The sequence below is a fragment of the Apis laboriosa genome, unplaced genomic scaffold, assembly GCF_014066325.1.
Source record: "Apis laboriosa isolate Shangri-la unplaced genomic scaffold, ASM1406632v1 scaffold17_cov146, whole genome shotgun sequence".
In the NCBI taxonomy this organism is placed as follows: domain Eukaryota; kingdom Metazoa; phylum Arthropoda; class Insecta; order Hymenoptera; family Apidae; genus Apis; species Apis laboriosa.
This window is the reverse complement of record NW_025222181.1, coordinates 1,260,883-1,283,091: the sequence shown is the minus strand read 5'-3', so window position 1 is coordinate 1,283,091 and position 22,209 is coordinate 1,260,883. Positions and strand designations below refer to the sequence as shown.

At 34.2% G+C, this 22,209-nt stretch overlaps 1 protein-coding gene across 2 annotated transcripts in view; it reads right to left on the bottom strand.

Moving 5' to 3' along the window:
• Positions 1–15,516: 15,516 nt before the first annotated feature.
• Positions 15,517–22,209, bottom strand: part of LOC122711756 (homeobox protein abdominal-A homolog) — a 36,121-nt gene continuing 29,428 nt past the window's right edge. The window contains exons 3-4 of one of the 2 annotated variants that reach the window (XM_043930780.1): positions 19,384–19,721; positions 15,517–19,285 (exon numbers count right to left, since the gene is read on the bottom strand). In XM_043930780.1, the coding sequence (XP_043786715.1) occupies positions 19,235–19,285; positions 19,384–19,721 (389 nt within the window). In that variant the 3' untranslated portion in view covers positions 15,517–19,234. Of the gene's footprint in view, positions 19,722–22,209 lie in introns of both variants that reach the window. The other variant, XM_043930779.1, reaches the window with a different exon arrangement.

Below are 22,209 nucleotides of genomic sequence, written 5' to 3'. Positions count from 1 at the left end.
AATGTTGGGGCCACGATTGCTCGCTGCCCTTGAATTATATCCCTGGCTCGTGGACTGTGAGTAATTCTCCGAAACTTCTTCTCTGGAATGTATCTCTCCTTCTCTGTCTGGGAAGCTTGGATTTTGATGTTGCGGAATTAACGAGCGGATTTGCCTCTTTAGAGGTTAGGTTCGAGAAGTTTTGCTCTCGGTTCATGGATGGGATTGGGAAGTGTTTCGAACAAAGTGGAAATCTAGGATTCCATTATTTTTAATTATAATCCCAAAATGTAATTAAAAGTTACGTGTAAATTTATTTTTATTTTATAAAAAGAAACTTATGATACTTTGAAGGCTGAAGATACTATAAATAATATTAATAATAAATATTCAGATATTCAAAATTAAAGAAATGATCATAAATATCGGAAACAAATTACACAAAGAATCATTCTATAAAGAAATTTTATAAAGAGACAAGTTTTAAGAGTTCGTTTACCTGAAGATGCAAAGAATAAAAGGATTATCAAATCGTTTGAAATTCTCCACGTTCCACGAGACAGCACGAGAATTTCAGATCAGTCTCTCTCGACTATGTGTCCAAATCCGGGAATCCAGGTACCGTGGCAAGGATCGTGGATCAAGTGTGGGGTTCAAGAGGTCGTGCACGCGGCTGCCGCTCGAAACCGCGATAAAGAACCGTGATTCGCAGAAGAGGCGGTCCTACGTAGTGTTTCGATGCGCTAACGGAAGAGCGTGAAGGCGATAACGAAGACTGCGGTGTTACGAGTGTTAGAGATAAGAATGGGCCGCGATAATAAACCTGTCGACGTGTAACAACTATACGGATGAAGTCACGAAGTCGTACTTCGTTTTCCTTTTTTTTTTTTTTTTTTCAGTTCTGCATCGTGGAATTATTAATTAATTGTTGATTTAATTATTTCGAAATTAAATAAATAGGATAAATAGGACAACAACTTTACATAGAAGATACGGTAAATGTAATTTTTATAAGAATTATAAGGATCTCTTTTTGTTTTAGCGTCATTTTGAAAGTTAATTTTTATGGAAATAGAGGTTGGAGTGACCTTCGAATGGAATAAACTGCTGAATGAAATTTGACACCGATTCTTTATCTTACTCGCACTTATTTCGAATTCGCAGAAACCACCAGATAAACGTCCGACTACAGATGCTAAAATGCATTACTTTATACATGATATTTACTTTTTTAATACGAGCTTCTTTTTTAATGCATTTTTATGATTTATAGATCTTTTTAGAGTTGATATTTTTTTTATCATAAAAAAGATCTACTAAATATACATTATATAAAATTTTTGTAATATATCACAAAGTGAAGGAATACAGCAATACTAAATATAAATAAATAAAAATAAATTAAGAATGCAAAAAATTAACAAATTTAAAAATAATATATAATCTCAATATTAATCCACATCTTAATTTTATTTACACATGACGTGTATCAGTTATGATTGCAAAGTGAATATAAGCACATTCCATACAGAAAAACCTACCAATGTTCCTCCATACCAGTTTGCAAGAACCTCCCAACCCTTTCGAAATATATTTAAATGTATCTACTTTCCCTTTCACGATTTCTTAACGACCGCAAAGCAAACGAATATTCTCGTCTAACTTGAAGGAATATCGTAGCGATAATTCATTGGATCAGTGTTGTTTCCTATTGCTCGTCCTGGCTCGGAATCTTATTTTCCATGGTTAGAGAACTGGCCATTGTTCTCGTGGCCGAATGAAACCTGGATCCTGGGCTATCCGCGGCTCTTTGTCCCGGTGTTTCCAGAGGGTCGTGGCCCCCCCCCCCTCTCCTCGTTCCTGGGGAGCAACGGCATTGGCAATCTGCGAGACTGGTGTATGCCACGCGGATGGAATATTAATTCCTCGAGTTAGGGGTTGCTGGTACACTCTCGTCCATAAGTGATTGGATTATAAATTGCAGGATGAAATGAAGTTATATATAATTTTATTGTGATTAATATTAATTAATTTCATAATTTTCACGTTAAAGAAATATAATTATAATTTAATTTTAAAAGAGAAAGAAAATAGATAAATAAAATGTACAAGTATTGTAATAATCACGTGGCGCTAATGTCGCCATATTGTTAACATGTCTATCTAAATTTCCTTTAATACGTTAACCAGCAAGTAATAAGAATATCTTACCTTCTATCTCCAATTATCATTAAATTATTTCCTCTTATTTAATATCTTCAAGATCCTTAAGAAATACCAAAGAGGCCAAAATACCAAACATAGCACAAATATTTTCATTTTTTAAATTCCAATTAAGATTGTACATCATATATTACAATCTATTTGTTGACTTAATTAATCGAACAAAGGAATAAATTATACAAAATTTTTACCAATTTGAATAAAAATAATAAATTAATACATTAATAAATTATATACATATTACTATCTTACGCTTAAAATTATCATTAGTCAAACTTATGGACGAGAGTGTACCCGCGTGTACCCGCTGTGTATAACCACGTCGGCGCTAAAATATATATGCTCCAGGCGTGCGAGTCTTCCATCCCGCTTTTCCTTCCCTTAGTTATCGGTTTCGTCGGCCGGAAAGAAGAAAACTGGCGGCCAGTCGGGTGGCAAGGAGGTGAAAGGTGGTAGGGATCAGGAAGAAGAAGCACGAAAAGGGTGCGAGATCCCTTGGGCGACGTTTAACCGAAACGAATAGAAATGAATAAAAGCGACGACTGGACGACTCTCGCTATTCCTCTCGAATCCAGCGAATTGCGCTCCTCGTGTCGCGCATACGCGTCTCGCGACTTTTTCGCCCTCTCGAGGAACTTCACGGACGATTCAAGATGGAGAATACGATCCGTGGCGCTCCTTTTACGGCACGGTGGTTACGGCTGGTAACCGTTGGAGGGCGTGGCTCGATTACTGTAAACGGCGCTGTTTCGAGGATTGCATTCGAGAAATCGGTGGCCAACGTTCACTGCGCTCGTTACGCAAAATGAGGAACGAAGCTGCTACTTTGTAGCGGCGAAGGCGTAGAATTAAAAGCCTGCGCGACGGTTCAAAAGCTAATATGTGGTAGATTAAATATTTGCGCGACAGTTGAGAAGTTAATAGCTGGACAGTCGGGACAGTAGATTAATAGTTTTGTGCGCGATTGTTCAGAAGGTAATACAATGGTATGCGGTCGGGTTGCTCAATGCAAGGCGCCTTGGTAAGATCGGAGATATAGTAAATCAATGGCTATCCTCTGGTTGCTTATCTGGAATGGATTTATTTGCTATTGTCAGCTCAAGATTGCTCGACGAGATATCTAGATGGTGGAAATTTTATATCAGCCTCGTGTGGTGATTTAACGTCTGGAAAGACAGATGAAGGAATTGGAAGAAGGTCAATTTCATTGTCCAATTAATCAGTGTGGAAGGAGATATTATAACCAAGAGAATTGAGTCTGGTTTCTTTTCTTTTTGAATTATTTTTTTTTTCCATTTATGCATAAGTGATTTTTTGATAAAAAAAAATTAAGATTAATTTTCGTTTAGATAGAAACGTTATTTTGATTGAAGATATTTATTAGATAGTATTAAATCTGTGCAAAATGGCTACTATGACAGGGCTCTTATATTTCATCGTAATGTGGATGGAACGTCGTCTTGTCCTTTTCTGTGGGATTGCATATGTAAGAGCTTTCACGTTATCCCTTGGGGAGAAACTTGGAGGGATTTAGACCGAGGGTCTTTTTCTATGATTTTCTTTTTACCCATCCATTGATATCGGTAAACATTCTATTATTCGACATGAATTATTGTAACTTATGCTACACGCCGCTTAAACGAATTTCAATATATTAAATTACAGGGAGATGATCATAAAAAATTTATAAACCGCAATAATAATTTCCACGGATAAAAACATAGATAATATTATTTTTACAAATTATTTTCACGTATTATTTTTCATTGTTTACTTTTAATCCGTGAAATAAAATCGTTCAATAAATTATTATATGCACGATTCGAAATACGTGTTTATTTATTTAGTAATAAATCATTAAATTAATACTCTCAACTTTTCTTCAAATGGTCAAAAAATTTAGATGAAATTTTCGTGAATTGCAAATTTTATTAATTCAACCGTTCCTTTAATTAGCCTTAATTACCATCCGTCCAACAACAATTTATACTCGAAATCCAGCCAATTCTGTAAATCCACGTGATATAAGACGCTCGATATATCCGCGCGATAAAGATGGGTGTCAACGCGTGTTCGTTTCACTTGGCATACACATACAGTGTTGAAAAAGTAGATAGAAAATTTAAAATTTCAACACTAAAATTTGATGCATAAAAATTAAATCAATTTAATCTATTTTATTTTAAAAGTTACACAAGAACAATTTAATTTTGCGCTAAATGAAGCGAGACAGTTGCATTTCACGAAACCTTCGTCCGATTTTAAAATTAAATAAAAAAATTAAAATTAAATTGTTTAAAAATAGAAAAATAAATTTGGACGAATCTTTTTGTACTTGTTTCAATCTCTCGAAATATTCCTTAAATTTTGTGCTTTTCTAGTTTGTTCGAACACCCTATATATACTCAAAGGTTGGTACGCCTGCAGAACATGGGATACACTGTTGACGAGATACGGATAATTGGTAATGGGAAATTATATCCAGCGATAAGTGAACGCGAGTCTCTTTGCCTCGCAAAGATAATGAGCGCGCGTTTCACGCATTCCGCGGAACCTGTTCGTGGAAAATTATAATTCGAAACGATTTTCGTAGTTTCCATGTAATTTCCTAGGATTTTTATTGTATTTGTTTCTCTCTGCTACGTAGCATAAATCGGTTTTACTCAAGTTAAAAACGATACCATTTCGTTGAAATAATCAATATTTCACGTTTACCGAGGCAATAAAATGAAATTTTAAATTGCTAAGAATGTAGCTTATAACGAATCTATTATTTCTTTTTTCAATGAGTGAAAAAAAACTTTCGAAATCGCATAGTTGTATATGGTTTAATGCTCGATATTCTTAATGATTTTTAGAGAAATTAAGAAAAGAAATTCTTACAAAATTTTTTTGTACTTTCATCAATTAACACTCGTGAACGATTTATTAAGTATACTTTAATTCTAAACGAGAATTAAACTTCCTTAATTCATTACATTGAAGATATGTTTACTTACTATATATATATTCGATAAAATTATTGCTTTGATTTAAAATTAAAAAAAAAAAAAAAAAATCCTGCTTCAATGACATAATTTTTTTTTTTAGAAATATAATTTGATATTCTAAATATTTTCAATATAAAATAATTTATCTTTTACAAAGAATCATTTTTAATTTTTTTTTTTCAAACAAATTCAAATGTAAGGAGGATTTACAAGAAACATTGGTCCACAATAATCGACCTTCCATTCTTCACACAATTGGCGAACCGTGACGACGACAAAAATGTTTACACGCAATTATTCGGCATTTACGAGTGGTTCATCGCCGATACTCGAAGGCCGTAAATTTGTCGAACCGTTGCACCACGTTATATACCGTGCTGTACACGGTAATTTTACGGTTGTTCTCGTCCATTCGCCGTTTTTTAACGACACCAGAACAATCCTTCGTCGAAGACCCCCAAAGATCTATTCTGCACCGGGAACCCATCAGTTCAAACTCTCTTCATGATGCAGAAAAAAAAAAAAAAGGGAGAAAGAGAGAAAGAGACCCAAAAGTTACACGCTAGTGCTATTGTTTCGACGTTTCCACCACGAAAACGAAATTGCACGGTAGTATCTGCTTTGTATCGCAACCTATCGCGTTCGACGGTTTGGGTCGAATCGCTTTATATTACGTTTTATGGAAACCTTTTAACGTGATCAGAAAATAAGCTTGGAAGAAATAGAAGCGTGGAAACTGTTTGTAATCCTCGTGGATTGCGGTCGAGTATCCGTGGAAATATGCAAATATGCAAATCGATACGTTTTGCTTGATCTTTTGTTTAAATTGTTTTTCATAATTGTTGGAATTCTAAAATTTTATTATTAATTTGGATTAAATGCAAATGATAATATATTGATAAATTAATACATACTTGTATGAATATAAATTAATATTATACATATTTATTTTCAATAAAAAAGCAAATTTCAAATTTTAATTTTAATTATTAAATTTGCGTTAAAAAATTATTTTACGATTCAAAATTTATTAAACAAAAATTTTCTCCAAATATAAAAAGAATCCAAAAAAGTTAATTACTTTATCAGCGTTGTAACGTTAATTTCTTCAAAATAAAGAGTTTTACAAATTTCCAGATCGAATAACAGAGGTCGAACAATGGACATCGGGATTGTAAGGCAAATAGGTGAGTAGCGCATCGGAGGAGGGCTTGGGGAACTATGGCGCATAAAGCGATATGGTTATTTCGGAATATCTGCAGCCATACGCGACCACTCAATGCTTCCATTTCAATGTTTCGCCCCTCCAAGCGTAAAAGTGGTGAAAATACGATGAGATGGGGTGAGTTTTGCGAGGGTTGCGACCGAAGAGTCCCCGGCTATAATACCCCAGCGGCTGGAAACGGGCAATCGAGACGTAAACTTCGATACTCTCGGAATTAGTCCCATAGAATCGACAGAAATCACGGAAACGTACGATATTTCGCTATCTTTCGCTCGAAAATGCCGAATAATATTTCACAATGTGACGAATATGTGAAAAACAATGTGAAACGAATTTATTTGAATTATTATATGCATATATATAATAATTATTTCTTCCTTATGTTGTTTGTAATTCAAAATATGTACATACATAATGTTGTAAAAGAAGAAATATCTTTGTTTCGTTGTCATTTTTTGAAATTATGTCGATTATTAGTTTCCATTATGTGGACCGTCCAATTGTATTATAAATATTGTATTATAAATATTGTTTGATATTTCTTAATAATGTGTACTTGAAAGATAATAATGAATTGTCAAAAAATTTAATAAATAATGCAATATGTAAAACTGTAATATGTAATAAAAAATATTATTGAAAAAGCATATATTTGTAAAGCAACTAGAAAAGGTTATATTTGGCCAATATAATATTTCACATATAACTGAAAAAATTGAATACTGTTGAAATCTATCTCAGAACTATGTAACAATTGTCAGACTTGTTCAGTAGCCATTGGCTATCTCCCATCACTTTAAGCGAAAGTGGGGAGCTTTCGCGTTATGAACTACGAATGAAGGAAGTGGAATAAACGCGATAGCTAAACGTGGCTACTCTAATCGATCTTATTTTACATAAAAATTACTTAGAAATAAAATGATATAATACCTGTATTTTTAAAGGAATTGTTGTTGGAATTGAAAAATCTGTTTCGAAGAGGACACGTTGGGAATCATAGGAAGATGCTTTGTGACCAGTAATCTGATGCATCCTATTAATTTACTATACGCTTTTATTTCGTTTGTATATCATAGATATAGCTTATGAGTATAATTCTACATCAAGTTTCGAAAATGGATACATTTACATTCATTGTCAATGGATTACCTTTTCGCTTGTCAATCGTCATCGTCAATCGCCACCTTCGTCGTCGTCACCATCTTATTTATTTAATTTTTTTTTTTTTTCATCGTTACGGCATAATACTAATTCTTGAAATAGACATGAGACTCCATTATTCCTTTTACTTTTATTACTCTTAACGTGGTAAGGTAGGTATTGAAGGACAGCTACGCTCTCTTATCGTTCTAGTATTACATTAATTAGGTATCATCCAGCGGCATGCGAGGATCCGCGGCTTATCGATCGATCGATCGATCAACAAAATCGATTAATTACGATCCATCGATTGCCGCAGATTCTCGCTCACTGAGCAACGTTAACGTTACGTAGTATTAATATTTACATCGAAGAAACTCTTGAAGTAATACACGGCTTTTCATTCATTTTTTTAAACATAGGTACAGCAAGACGATAATTATAAGATCTAAATTCTCAGTTCTGATATTTTTTTTTCCTATATTGTTTTTTTTTTCCTTTTTTTACGCTCGAATGGTACATGAATGTATGTATACGTTACGTATGTGAGTTGCACGTAGTATCGTACGTATGTATTCTCTGTGTATATGTGTTTGCGGAGACATTTGAGAGTGCGTGCGCATGGCTATTTTGACGAATGGTTCACGAGTAGAATTATAATAGTGCCGTGAGAAAAAACTGTTCTACAAAAAAGAAAAAAAAGAGAAGAAAAAAAGAAACGAGGAACAATGGCTTCCGTTTTTGCGCAAGAAAAACAATAACGATCACAGTACGTCGCGTCGAAGCATCGAACACTCGATATAGAGAAAATATCATTTTTCCACTCTGTCGTGGCGACTTGAGAGCAAATGAATATGCGACATGTGCACAAACCCGGCTACGTGGTTCTTTATTTATTTTTTTTTTTTTTTTTTAATTTTTCGGCTCGTCGTCAACTTATATTCTAAGAATAACCACGATTCGCGTACAATTGTTATTAATTATCGAAACGATAAACAATATATTTTAAGTAACCGCGAAACGGCGCAGAACAATAATATAATCGATAAAATATATCCATGTAGAGACAAAGTTCGAGAATCGCACGATCGTTTTCACTGAGGAGGAGAGGTAAAAGTGGAGGGAGTGGAAATTCTCGCGCAACGCGAAAACGCGCGAATGGGGATGAGACAGGCCACCCCCTCCTCTCTGGTCGAACGTGAAATTCTCGAGGCATCATCGACCCGCTAAGAAAACTAACCGGCAGGATACACACAGTGCTATACACTCGCGAATGTAAAACTATAACAGAAAAAAAAAAAAAAAAAGATTTGTAAATATAACAATATTCAACGCACGAGCGAAAGATGAGAGCTGCCAATAAAAAATACGACACTTAGAATGTAGACCAGCGATCCTTAACCTCAATCTGGCAAATACAGGGTCTAGGAATGACGATTAGTATTTTTGAGAGTAAAAAATTGATTAATACAATAATTTGATTGAAAAATTCTCATTTTTTTTTTATGATAAAAATAGTAAATTCTTGATCTAAATCTTGACCCTGTATCCACTAATTGTGATAATTAAAATTTATTATTCAATGAATTTTAAAAACAATTAATTTGAGTTGAGGATTTAATATAAAATTTAAGAAACGCTGATGTAGATTTATAAATATAAATTTTCAGAATCAGTTATAAACAATTATGTTTTATATTTTTATCGAATTTTTTAATTTTAAAAAAGAACGTTTACAGCTGATTCCAAATCTAAGTGCGTAGCCATATTGCGTAACACACGCAAATCGATCGTAAGATTCTCTAACGAACACAATCAAAAGACAAGTATATAGAAATAATATATTACAATATATTTTTTCATTCAAAAGTCATTCTTACTTCTTCTTTCTTTTTTCTCTTTTTCTTTTTTTTTTCTCCTTTTTTTTTTCGAAAGACGATCGAATCGTTTCGTATACCATCATCATATATTTTTATGGCACGGATGTTTTCTCAGTGACGATCGATCGATCTGATTACAAAACAGAATCATCGTCTTTCGAAATTGTAATGTTTTTAAAAATATCTGTACATAATCTCGAAATCGTACAAAAAGCGATAATTGTATCACAAATATGAAAAGGAAAAAAAGAAAAAAAAGAGAAGAAGACAAAACTCGTCAATATCTCTCTCTCTCTCTCTCTCTCTCTCTCTCTCTCTCTCTCTCTCTCTCTTACTCTCTTTTATTTCGCATTTAACAAAAACAAAACTACGAAAAAACATGTAAAATAAACAGCTCATAAATAAACAATTAGGTAAAAAAAAAAGAAAATATAACAAATTCTTCCTTAGTTTTTTTTCTCTCTCTCTTGTTTTTACACAATTTTAATTCGATTCTATGTTCCCGCCAAACATTTTAAATAATTCAATCTTCTTTTTTCTTCATTTTTCATCATCAATTAGTACGCGCATATTTTAAGAATAACTAATTAATAAATTTCAATTTTTGTCAAATTTGCCACGTTTGCTTACGCATACACATTAGTACGGCACGATTCACGCGAATATTTCCTTTCATTCCATCTTTTTCGTTTGCACGCTTTCCACTAATTATTCTCTCTCTCCCTCTTATGCATACATAAGTCGTCCTCTAGACGAAGGACATTCACTCTTTCATTCTCTCTCTCTCTCTCTCTCTCTCTCTCTCTCTCTCTCTCTCTCTCTCTCTCTCGTTCCTTCGGACATGCCAAAACGCTGACATCGTTTCGACCAATGCTCGAGCCACACTCCACAGTGTTTCCGTTTCACACACAATTTCCTTAATTCGGATTAGAGAAGTATTCACACGTACGCGCGTGCGCACGCATCTTCCATTTTGATTTCTTTTTTTTCTTTCAACATTCTCGAGAACATCGCGCGACACGCACGTAAATATTCCTTTCCTTTTGCACGTTTTATCAAACGATGAATCGTGGTTTATATATATTTTATTTTATTTTTTTTTTTTTTACTTCTTTTTACGCGAATTTGGCAAGTCGGGCAAAAATTGTACTACTACACAGCGGATGCTTTTTTTTATGTTGTTCACGTTGTTCGTGTTGTTTCCTTTCCTTTTTTTTTTCCTCGTATTTCTGACATAATCTATATCTATATACGTATATCTATATGTATATGTATATANTATATATATATATATATATATATATATATATATATATGCGTATAGACCTAATCGATATAGTTTAATTCAATATAATACATCTATATAATAATGGTAAGATAGAGCGAGTAAATCGATTGGATGTCAATGAGGAGGAGAAAAATGATCTGGGGCAAAGATGGAAGGGAATGGGAATAAGGGATAAGGATGTGAGTGAAAGAGAATAAGAAAGCATTATGAATGTTATTATGATATGATTACGCGTCAATTATTTTGGAATAATATTCTATAACAACGTAGATGTCATTAGGTTGCTTAAAAAGATAAGCCGAGAGAAAGCTTCGTATGTGGACGGCGCCCGCACAGTTTTTTTTTTTTTTATTTTAAAAAAATTTCTCGACTTACGACGTTGATCCTTTTCGATTTCTTACTCGAATGATTTGGGAACGCGAGACACGTTCATCTGCGATGTGCTACGTTTTTATTCAATCTCAATAAAATTAACGTCAATTTCTGTAACAGGCGATCCCGATAGACACTGGGTGTCTATAAGGGAACATAAAAGTACTCGCAACAAAAAAAAAAAAAAAGAAAAAAAATATATATATATATTATAATAATAATAATAATAATAATAATAATATGGACAATCAACATAGATGCTTACAAAACGAGAAAACAACGGAAACGATGCAACGAAAACGATGCAACGCGAACAACTTGCAACACGTAACATGAAACACGTTAAAATTGTCAACGAAAACTTTATTAATGAGATTATAACTAGAAACAACAAGAGAACGGCGCACGCAGATGAGGCGCATCTTTAAGACTTTCATTTAAGAATAAACGAGCAACGATTTAAAAAAGAAATGTAAAATGAAGTGGATCGAATTAATAGAAAAAGCGGAAACACCTAGGTTCCCAAATCGTTCGTTTAGTCGACATATTGGTTTTCTCAAGAACGAGAAACTCGTCTGAATACGCGTTACATCCAACTACGAGTTTTTTTTTTCTTTCTTCATTTTTTTTTTCTCTCTCCCTTCTCATTTCGAACTGCAATCATTAACGATTAAAGACTTAATACATTACGTATGTATATAATCGCTACAAATCTCACCATTGCATTTACTGTACAAACTTCTAATTTAATAATGATAATTAATTATATTTAGTACGCGTTACGTATATCCCTAATTTGTCGGACGTATCGGCGCCGCCACTTCTGCTAACCCGTTTTCTGGCCGACCGCGTCACTTAAAGTCGTTTTAAAAAACATCTGTTTTAAAAAACAGACTTTGTACGCGAACACTTGTAACATTCAAAATAAAAACTATGCTATATAATAATAAAAATAATAAAAATAGTGTCGACGAATAATATTATCAATAATAATAATAATAATAATAAAAATAATAATAATAATAATTCGTAAATAGAGTCACGTGTAAAGCTTTTCTACAAATAGTTACATCGATTCTAGGGACTTTTTTCCATCGGTAAAAAAAATTCTCCCTCATTTCTATTAAATTTCTTCAGTTCCCTTTTTCCTTTCATTTCTTTTCGTACAATATTTTTTTCTCTTTTTTTCTTTTTTTTTACGTATACATTGAGCCGAAGAAAGATTCAGGCGCAAACGTGCACCTTCCTTTTTCCCTTTCCGTTCAAACTGCCGACAGAAGAACAGAAATATCCTTTTTTTTTTTTAAAAAAATTGTAGCACACGAAATGCATCACGAATTGCGCATGCCCAAATCGCGGCCGCTTGCGATTATCGCTAACTCGTTAAATTTCGTAACTAAGATATTACATGGACCGGAACCGATATACGACTTGTGTATGCATCGACATTTTTCCTCGCACAATTTTTTTTTTCTTTTGCTTTTCAATTACTAAACCCACGCGCGCCGATTCTCCCTTCTCTGAAGAAGATACAGTCGTGTCACTAGAAGTCACAATAATACCGCGTTATTTCGTACATACACGCAGCGAAACGTGTAAGGAGACACATACCTGATAAATTCAAATTGTAAGCACGTTAGACGCAGAAACGTTAGAGTAGAAACGAGGATTGCAAACAGAAACGGATTTTCGAAGAAATGAAACATTTATCACGCGAAAGCAAGTACGATTCGTTTTTTAATTTCTTCGAAGGATATCGAGAATTTCGCAATTTAAACATTCATCACAAGTCACGATTTTTCATAGGAAATAGAGCAATGCCTGTAGATTCTGTAACCGAATCTATATATTTATTCAATGAGATAATTTCTACAAAATCCTCAATACAGTGTATATATTATTCGTTATAAACTCACAGTTCAGGAATAATCGTGAGCTAACTAAGGACACGAAATTCTAACTTCACTTTATCTCTGTGACGATCGTCGTTAAAAAATGACAGCCAACGAAAAACGAAGAGGGATTCAAAGTCAAACCATTTAAAGAAATTTATGATGTACTGAAATTATTCGCTTCACTGAATCCAAGGAAGACCTTGGAAATGGAGAGGCTGTCGATATATCTACAAAAAAGCTCGAGAATATAACGAATAAATAGATGCAGGTGTCTGAAATAACAATAACAATAAAGATAAGTTTCCAAAATTTATAAAATTCAGCAAAGATAAAAATGATCGTTAAAACGAGCACTACTTAGAAAACGAATAAATATGCAGGTGGCTGAAATAATAATAACAATAAAGATCAGTTTCAAAATTTGGTAGAAATAGCAACGAATGTTAAAGCGTTACTTGAAAAACGAATAGATAGTGCAGGTGGCTGAAATAATAATAACAATAAAGATCAGTTTCAAAATTTGGTAGGAATAGCAACGAATATTAAAGCGAGCATTACTTGAAAAACGAATAGATAGTGCAGGTGGCTGAAATAATAATAACAATAAAGATCAGTTTCAAAATTTGATGAGAATAGCAATAGACATTAAAAACAATATTACTTAGAAAATGAATAGATAGTTAAGAAATAATAATGAGAATAAGGATCAGTTTCACTTTCAAAATTTGTTGAAGTATAGAATAACAACGAACAGTTAAAGCATTAAGACACTTAGAAAAAGAATAATAAAGATAAGCAAGAAAATAAAGAAAGAAATTAATAATTCAAACATTCGAGCAAACGAAATTCAAAGTTTCTAGAATCATAAAAAAATATGCACGTGTCAATTCTCTCAACAGTCATCAGTCAACGGTTGCCGTCGTCATCATCGTTGTCATCGTCGTCGTCGTCGTCGTCGTCGTCGTCGTCGTCATCGTCGTCGTCGTCGTCGTCGTCGTCGTCGTTGTTGTCGTCATCGTCGTCGTCGTCGTCGTCATCGTCACCGTCGTCGTTGGTTGCATTCGTTAAACTGCATTATTAATTGTAATTTCTTTCTCGCCAACTATACATGTAATTGTATTTTCTATTCCTCTTAAATGTTTCATTTCTTTTCAACCAAATCATATATCTTATTATTGTATTATTACTTTACGCACATATTATATTTTTATTAATTCTACGCCGTTCGCGTAAACTAATATTTTTTTTGTTCTTTCTTCGTTTTCATCTATCCTGTTTGTTACATGTTGTTACATCCTGTTTGTTAAAACACATCATTATGTTTACGGTATGCAGAGGTATAACATTTCGCTATGTGGAAGTGTCGAAGTCGAGGAAGGTGGCGGAGGAATTAAAGGGGGCAAGAAGAGATGGAGATAATTTACATGAGTTAGATCTCGTGCGTAAACTCGCATGCTCAGCTTAATCGTTATTTTTTTTTTTTTTATGTACGGCGATATTTATATATAATAGTACTTTAGGTAATTAGCAGTATATTATTAATATGAATACGGTTTATCATTCATTCTCTCTTTCTATCATTCTTCCTTTTTCTCTGTTCCTCTTTCGCACAATATTAGTTTTTCTTAGATTTTTCCTTAGATTTCTAAAAACGATGCAATTTCACCTTGATTACGGACGTCTATTTATTTTCTTTTCTTTTTTTTTTTTCGCTATTTAATAGTAGTTGCTCTAGCCGGTCTAAAAATTTTTCCTTTCTTCCCTTCGATTTAATAAAGTCTTATTTTTTTTCTTTCTTATTATTTATCTTTTTTTTTTCGTAAATTTTTTTTCCTCATTTCTTTTTTTCTATTAATTGTTTGCTTTATAACGTGACTTTTATATTTACGTACATTATACGTATTCTAAGTTTAATTAATTATTTTTCTTTCTTCACGATACAATTATCAAAATTTTTTTCTGTTTGTTTGCTTGTCCTTACAGTACAACAGATTTTCTTTTCCAATTGTTCATATATATATGCATATATATATATTTTTATATAACATACTCGTAGTTTTTAATAATATATAATACGGTACTGTGTACTATGATTTTATATCGTAAATAGATAGTCATTCAACGATTCGTACAACAGATTCCTTGCCTTCCTAGAAAGCAAATCTATGATTTTTCTCTTGGTCGAATTACGTATATGCGTTTTTATCGATATTTCGACGATTCATCGCACTTTTATCATACTGTTTCCTTGAATAAACTCCTTAACAATAAACAATTCTTCAATTTTTTATAAAATTTAACGATTCGCGCTAAAAATCGCGATACAACAAAAAAGAAACAAAAAAGAAAATATTCAACAAAAACATTCTAATTCAACTTATTCAACGTAATTCAATTTATTTTTCGATGAGAAAAGTTTGAAAAATCCATTCTCTCTCTGAATATTAGATCAAATGACATAGATACATAGATATATAAAATACATTTACGATAACTTTGAAAACCATCAATCACCATTTGAATCATCGAAAAGACAGAGGAATATTTTGTACGAATCATATTTAACGGGGAAGAGAAAAAAATAATTAGGTAATAATTTATATAATCTGAAGTTCTGTAATTTTTCTCTCGATTTTTCTTGCTAGAGTCCTCTTTTTTTTCATTATGAATTCTACGTAAGTAAATAGCAACAACGGCTTCTATATCTATAGAAAAAAGTCTACCCTGACACCAAATTACGTATTTAATGTACTAAGAGTGAGATACTCGTCCAATGTGTCTTTATAAACATTTTTGTATCATGTTTAAAAGTTCGTTCTCTCTCATGTGTATTTCTATTTTTATTCTTTCTTTTTTCCACTCTCCCAACTTCTTTTCCTTTCTTCTTTTTTTTTACGATCACTTGTGCGTTCGAATTGTGGTTGCGAAAAGACGTCGTTGTCCCGTGATGTTGGACAAAAATATGGCAAAGAAAACACGAAAACAAAAAAAAGTTTTTCAACAATCTCGATGCTCGATTTAACATGGCATCGATATAACTACGTAACACTACGTAAAATTAACATAGAAAAATTTACAAGAATTAACATCTTATCGCGAATAATATTTATAAAAGAGAAGAAAAAAAAATATGACAGGAAGAAAGACAAAACAAACATAGATGAAAAATTAAATTCTCTTAAAATGAATATCAAATAGAGAACGATCATAGATCGTTGTTTTCGCGACGAGAATTAAAAGATAAAATATTCTCGCGATAACGATACGATAAATTATCTTAGATAATATGGAAAACGTGCTGCTTTCATACAAGTTATCTTGTATTAGTAAAAGCCTTTAGCGATACCTTTGCGCGATATCCTCTGAGATCTAACTGAAACAATAAAATGAATGTGGATGTGCTCATCGACGAATCAGGTCCCTCCCGAAACCGATAATATTACCTGAATTTCAATTTTCAACTCGAAACACTCGCGCCAATCACGTAATATCACGAACGATGTTTCGATCGAAGAAATATGCGGAGAATTATCTCGCTTCTTGCTTTATATCACGATTACAAGTCTTTTCACACACATTCTAAAAGAGTATATTCACTTGTTTCTTTTGCACACACTATAGTCATCACTGTATAATCACTATTATTCGTATTCGTATCAAAACAGAGAAAATGATATATCGATACGAGGAGTTGTTAAGAGGTTAAGCATCCATGACAGAAATAAGCAAGCAACGCTTGATGAAACGCCCTCTGTACGGTATATGTGTATTTATTCATTGTAAGCTCACGGCTCAGTATCACGGCACATAACAGCTATGGATATGAAATTCGATCCTCGTTTAATCTCTAACGGCTACGAAGGTCGCAAGAAAATGACAGTTGATAAAAGACAAAGAGAGATTGAAAACCCAAGCATTTAGAAAATATTTGTTTGGTATGATATTACTTGCTTCATCGACTTTCTTTCCAGTAGTGGAAATAAGAGTTATTAAGTTGGTAAGAAAGTTTCGAATATATAACGAATAAATATTGTATATCGTATCATTTTTTGAGATGGCTTTTTGTAAAAAAAAGTTAAAAAATGATCGATTGATCAGTATTCATGTCTTCTAATTTTAAAAATTTTATTTAGTGATACGTAATGGTGATTTCATGCAAAAGAAACAAATGAATACACACTTTATTCGTGTTTGTTAACTCGAGGACGCCTCATCACTCGTCGTGGTCTGTTAAATTTCTTCGTAAAAAAATAAATTTCCGCGCTTCGGCGTTCCTCCTAAATAATACTTCGTATTAATTAAGAGGAATCAACAATAATTCGATTCCAGAAAAAGAGATAATTTATTTTTAAAATATAATTACCAACAGGAGCAACGACGCATACTATATTAATTTCCAAACGTTTCGTGAAAGAACATGGGCGATCCGGGTCAGAGAAACGTACATATAAAAAAAAATTAAAAAATAAATATCGTAAAAAGAAATAAAATAAAAATAAAACATTCGCAATGAGTTCAGTTAGAACGATTAAAGGATATTTACGTCAGCAAGTACAGATCTCGAATTACGTCAGAAACGATAGAAGTATTTAACGGTAGCGATATTAATTTGCCTAATTACAACACGAAGTTTCAAAGAGGCAATCGCGAGTATAAACCATGGTTAATTAAGTCTGGAAAAGGAGCTTGGCAAAATGGCATCGATTTGTATCACTAAATTCCTCTCTCGAGGAAAATCGAAGTCGGCCAGCGGCATGAAATTGCTCGTGAGCGTACGCTTTAATGCATGCGCCACTGGTTTCGTTACAATCGGGTAAAAATATCCGAAGAAGGTATCTGAAGTCAGCAATCGTTCGAAAAATACGTTCCATCGTGTTTCAAAGAGTCGAGAAGAGTCGAGAATTCTTACGATCTTTTTTCGAGCGAGACTAATTGTAACGCGAATCGTGTTATCGGTTCATTCTTAAAGAATGAGCTATCGAACCTTCTTGTAAAATCGTGAGATTAGATCTCTAACCTTACATATCGATGATAGAGAAATTCTTCGACTGAACTTTTTTTGTTTCGGATATTTCGAAGAAAAATTTTACCAAGGATAAACGTTTCGATATAAGGAAAAGAATAAAAGTGATGGATAAAGAATGGAATAATAGATTGGAATTGAAACAGAGAAGTATATGGAAGATCAAGCCCATCATCGTCCATGTTCCTCAAAATGGCGAAGAGCAACGAGTTTCGTGTCCTCTTTTTCCCTCCTTTTTTCGATCATTCACCGCAATTACACGAATTCTTCGACAGCCTCGTTTAATTATTCCCTACCACTACGGTTTCTTCTCTGTTGATATTAATTGATCGTCTCGTCGACGCTGGCGTACACGAGTCTTACATGTACAATACAGTGGTATTAATCCTTCGGTTTCTTCTCGTTTGAGTTAATTCTAGTTCTCGTCTAGTTCCCGCGATCGTTGGCTCTTCGTATGTGGCAGTTATCACGCCAACTTAATCATTCCCGCTGTTCATCGCTCGGCAATCGCGATGACTCGTCGCGCAGCGCGTTCCATTAAACAATTATTACATTATACGCTCTAGGAATCAGTCACAGGCTAGGTCCTTCTTTTTGGCCCAGCCAAATAAGTACGTAGTGTATAATTTTTTTCTCATTTTTTTTTTTTTTTTTGAGGGTATGCTTTTCGCTTTTTCTACACGCTCTTCTCTCGTTCACGTCTACGATTAACTTCTTCGGTTGTATTTGTTTCACCTCCTTTCTTCCTTCATAAAAAAACAAAAGAGACAGACAACTTTAAACATCGTCGCGCGTCTTTCTCGGTTCCCTCGTTCCCTCCACCTATCTTTTTTTCTTTCTATATTTTCTGCCTCTTATCGACATCTAGTCTCGTTGTTAGACACAATGGCATACAATGCATCGTTGTCGTTGTCGTGTCCCCAAAGTCGTATTCCGTTTCTTTCGTAAAACCATCGTCCTTTTGTTTCTTCCGTTTTTTTTCCTCACTTGATATAAAAAAAACAAGAGAACAGAGATCACTCGATGAGATCCTCCTACGCAAGAAGAACACCTTTTCGGTCGAAGAGCAGGAGGAAGAAGACCACGGACAATTCCCAGGTGGCGTCTTCGTCGGTTCGCGCGGGAAGAGTAAGAAGAGGGCGCCGCGTTCGGGCGGTTCGAGTTGCGGTTAGTTCATTTCTAAGGTCCTCTACACATTTTGACCGACCTCTCTTACCAGCTATGTCGCTTCGATGTCTGCGTCTAGGCTGCGTCCAGTCTCTTGTTTCTTCTTTAAAAGAAAGACAACCGGCTTAGCAAAGTTTCCTATGTGGGCACTTTACTGACCGCCTTCAGAAGATCACTCTGTGTCTTGTCGAGACCGCTTACGTGATGCTGTTGCTGATGCTGCAGGGCCGCATTCTGTTGCTCCTGCTGCATCTTGGCCTGCTTTTCCGCCTGCTGCTTCTTCATCATTTCCTGCTCCTCGCGTTCCCGCCTTGCCTGCTCGTTGATTTCTTTCACCGCCCTCAATTCCTTCTTCAGTTTCATCCGCCGATTCTGAAACCAGATCTTGATCTGTCGTTCCGTCAGACAGAGAGCGTGCGCGATTTCTATTCGCCGCCGTCGCGTCAGGTAATGGTTGTAATGGAACTCCTTCTCAAGCTCGAGGGTCTGGAACCGTGTGTACGTCTGCCGACCCCTACGCCTCGGACACCCGTTCGGTCCTGGAAATGTCAGAAACGCAGATTTGCCTAGGTTAGTTTTTTTATGTAGGATGATTTGAGTTTTTTAACCCTTTGCACTACCACAGTCAACTCTATGCTTACCTCTCGTTGAAGATACAGTGACTCGTGAAAGTATTTATACACTGGTATAGGAAATTTTTACAAATATGTATATATGTATAATATATATATATATATAAAACTTTTTAATATATCATCAACACCATAAATACAACAAATTTAAAGATGGATCTACTAATATTTATTTATATAAGAATGTTTAATTGATAATTCTTATATATATTTTCGGATTTATCTCAAATTTTATTCATATATATAATATTTCCTTATCTTTTTTACAATGTTTAAATACTTTCGTAGTCACTACATATAAAATATAACATGGGATAATTGAGTAAAATAATCGATTTTGATTGAGAAGAATTTGGAAAAAAATAAGTTGACTGTTGGCTTAGTGTAATAAGCGCTTAAGAAGTGCAAAGGGTTGGTTGAATAAATAATATTCAATCAGCTATACGTTTCCAAATAAAAGTTTGACTTCGCTGATGCAGAGGAGTTCGATTATGAAGACGAATTTCATTGTTAATCCAATTATTGAATTCGATCGTTAATTTTATAAATCTCATCACGGATCTTGTATGTTTCGTGACTTTACAATGAATGTAAGAAGAAAAGAGATTATACCCCGATTATAAACGACGTTTTCTTCGTTACGAAAAATTCAATTTTTTTTCGTGGAATAATCTACGTTTCGCTTGTCCACTCACAAATCTTAACTCTCTCCACGCTTTCTCTTTCAGGGAAAAAAATAGCACTTTCGGTTTATTGTAGGGGTTGAACGAGATAAAAAAAAAAGGGGAAGAGTAAAAAATAGAAAGTTTGGAAAAAGTTTCTCATGTCTATTGTCGTGAAAAAGAAAGAAAGAAAAAAAGAAAAATTGAACCCTTTTCGTGAAATACCTTTTCGACCAACTTTCTCCAGACCTAGAAAGTCAAAGTCGTAAAACGGGGTACACGCAGGACACAGTTGAATTTTTTATGGTGTTTAGGTAACTATCGAACTGCATAGCCACGCGCTAACCAGGTAAAAAGACTGGTGGTGCTTGTCATCTGGCTCGTGCCTGAGTATTCTTAACCTTGCTTTTAAAATCATCTTAGCTACATCATATTTGATCTCATTTTTATCAACAAAACCATACGAATACGATAGAAATATTTTTACAAAAGAAAAAATTAAAATTGTAATTTTATATAAATTAATTACATTTGAATGGTAAACAAGAATTACCAAAGTGAAGTATCGAATTACGAAGGTGACCGACTTCATGCTGATCGTTTCATCATGGAGTGGGGATAACGACTTACGAAGCCACTCTTCCCTCGAATATTTCCGTTGAAGTAATTGCAAACTTGACTTTTTTATCCATCTTTGCTGAAACTTTTTCACTTTCCACCGGGTTAAGTAAATATCTTAAGAAATCAAGCGAGTAGAGACTTAAAGTTTCAAAAAAGTATATACAGTTTGGTTATTCGCGGCTTATATAGCGAGACATAGGGGTAAGATGGCCGCGAGTTGCGCCATAGAAGCTCGATAAACTTCTCACGGGCAATTTTCGCAATTGGCTCGAACGTAATTTTACTTTCGGGCCGGTGGTGCAAAAGGGTGGGCTCGCGTTTTCAGTTCGTAGCTAAGAAACCGGTTCCCTGGGCGCAATGAGCAGTCGGCCATAATACCATCATTCTTGGGAAGACGCTGAGTGGCCATATGATTGCCTCGTGATGAAGCAAATACGCGGCTACCGGCCAATAAAAGATAGCGAAAGATTTCGTGTTCGATACGTGTTCTCATCGGAATCACATTACTTTCATAAACGATTAGTAAATGCGGCTAACTTCAACTCTGATAAAATCTTTAACAGTATTCTTGAATCTCTATCTTTCACAACAGAATTTTATGGAGGAATTTGAATAGAAAATAGAGAGATCTAAATATCGAGTTTAGAACGTTTATAAAAATTCTTTAATTTATAGATTTTTGAATTTCAAAATTCTTTCTTCGAAATAAAATTCATCTCCTCCCTATTCTCTTCGGAAAAATAAACACGATTTTTCATAAATTCTCGCGAAATTTTGTACTCCATTTCCTCCTTCAAATATACTTCAAGAAATTTTGACACTCGATAAGAAGCAGCCAGTGACACGCGACACACACGACTCATCCGTTCATCATCGTCTAAAGCCGTGCAAAAAAGAAAAAAAAAAAGAGAACGAGAGAAAAGAAGCAACAGAGAATGCAGAGAATGCTGATAGTGAATTCAGCATGGCCGTTCGTAACAGTGCGGGGTCCAGGATTCACTGGATGTGTATGCATGCGCGGATGTGTATGTGTGCACGGTCAACTCACACGCGTTGCTGAATTTTTCTATCCGTGTCCTCTCTCTGTTTCTGTGTAACAATGCGTGTGATGC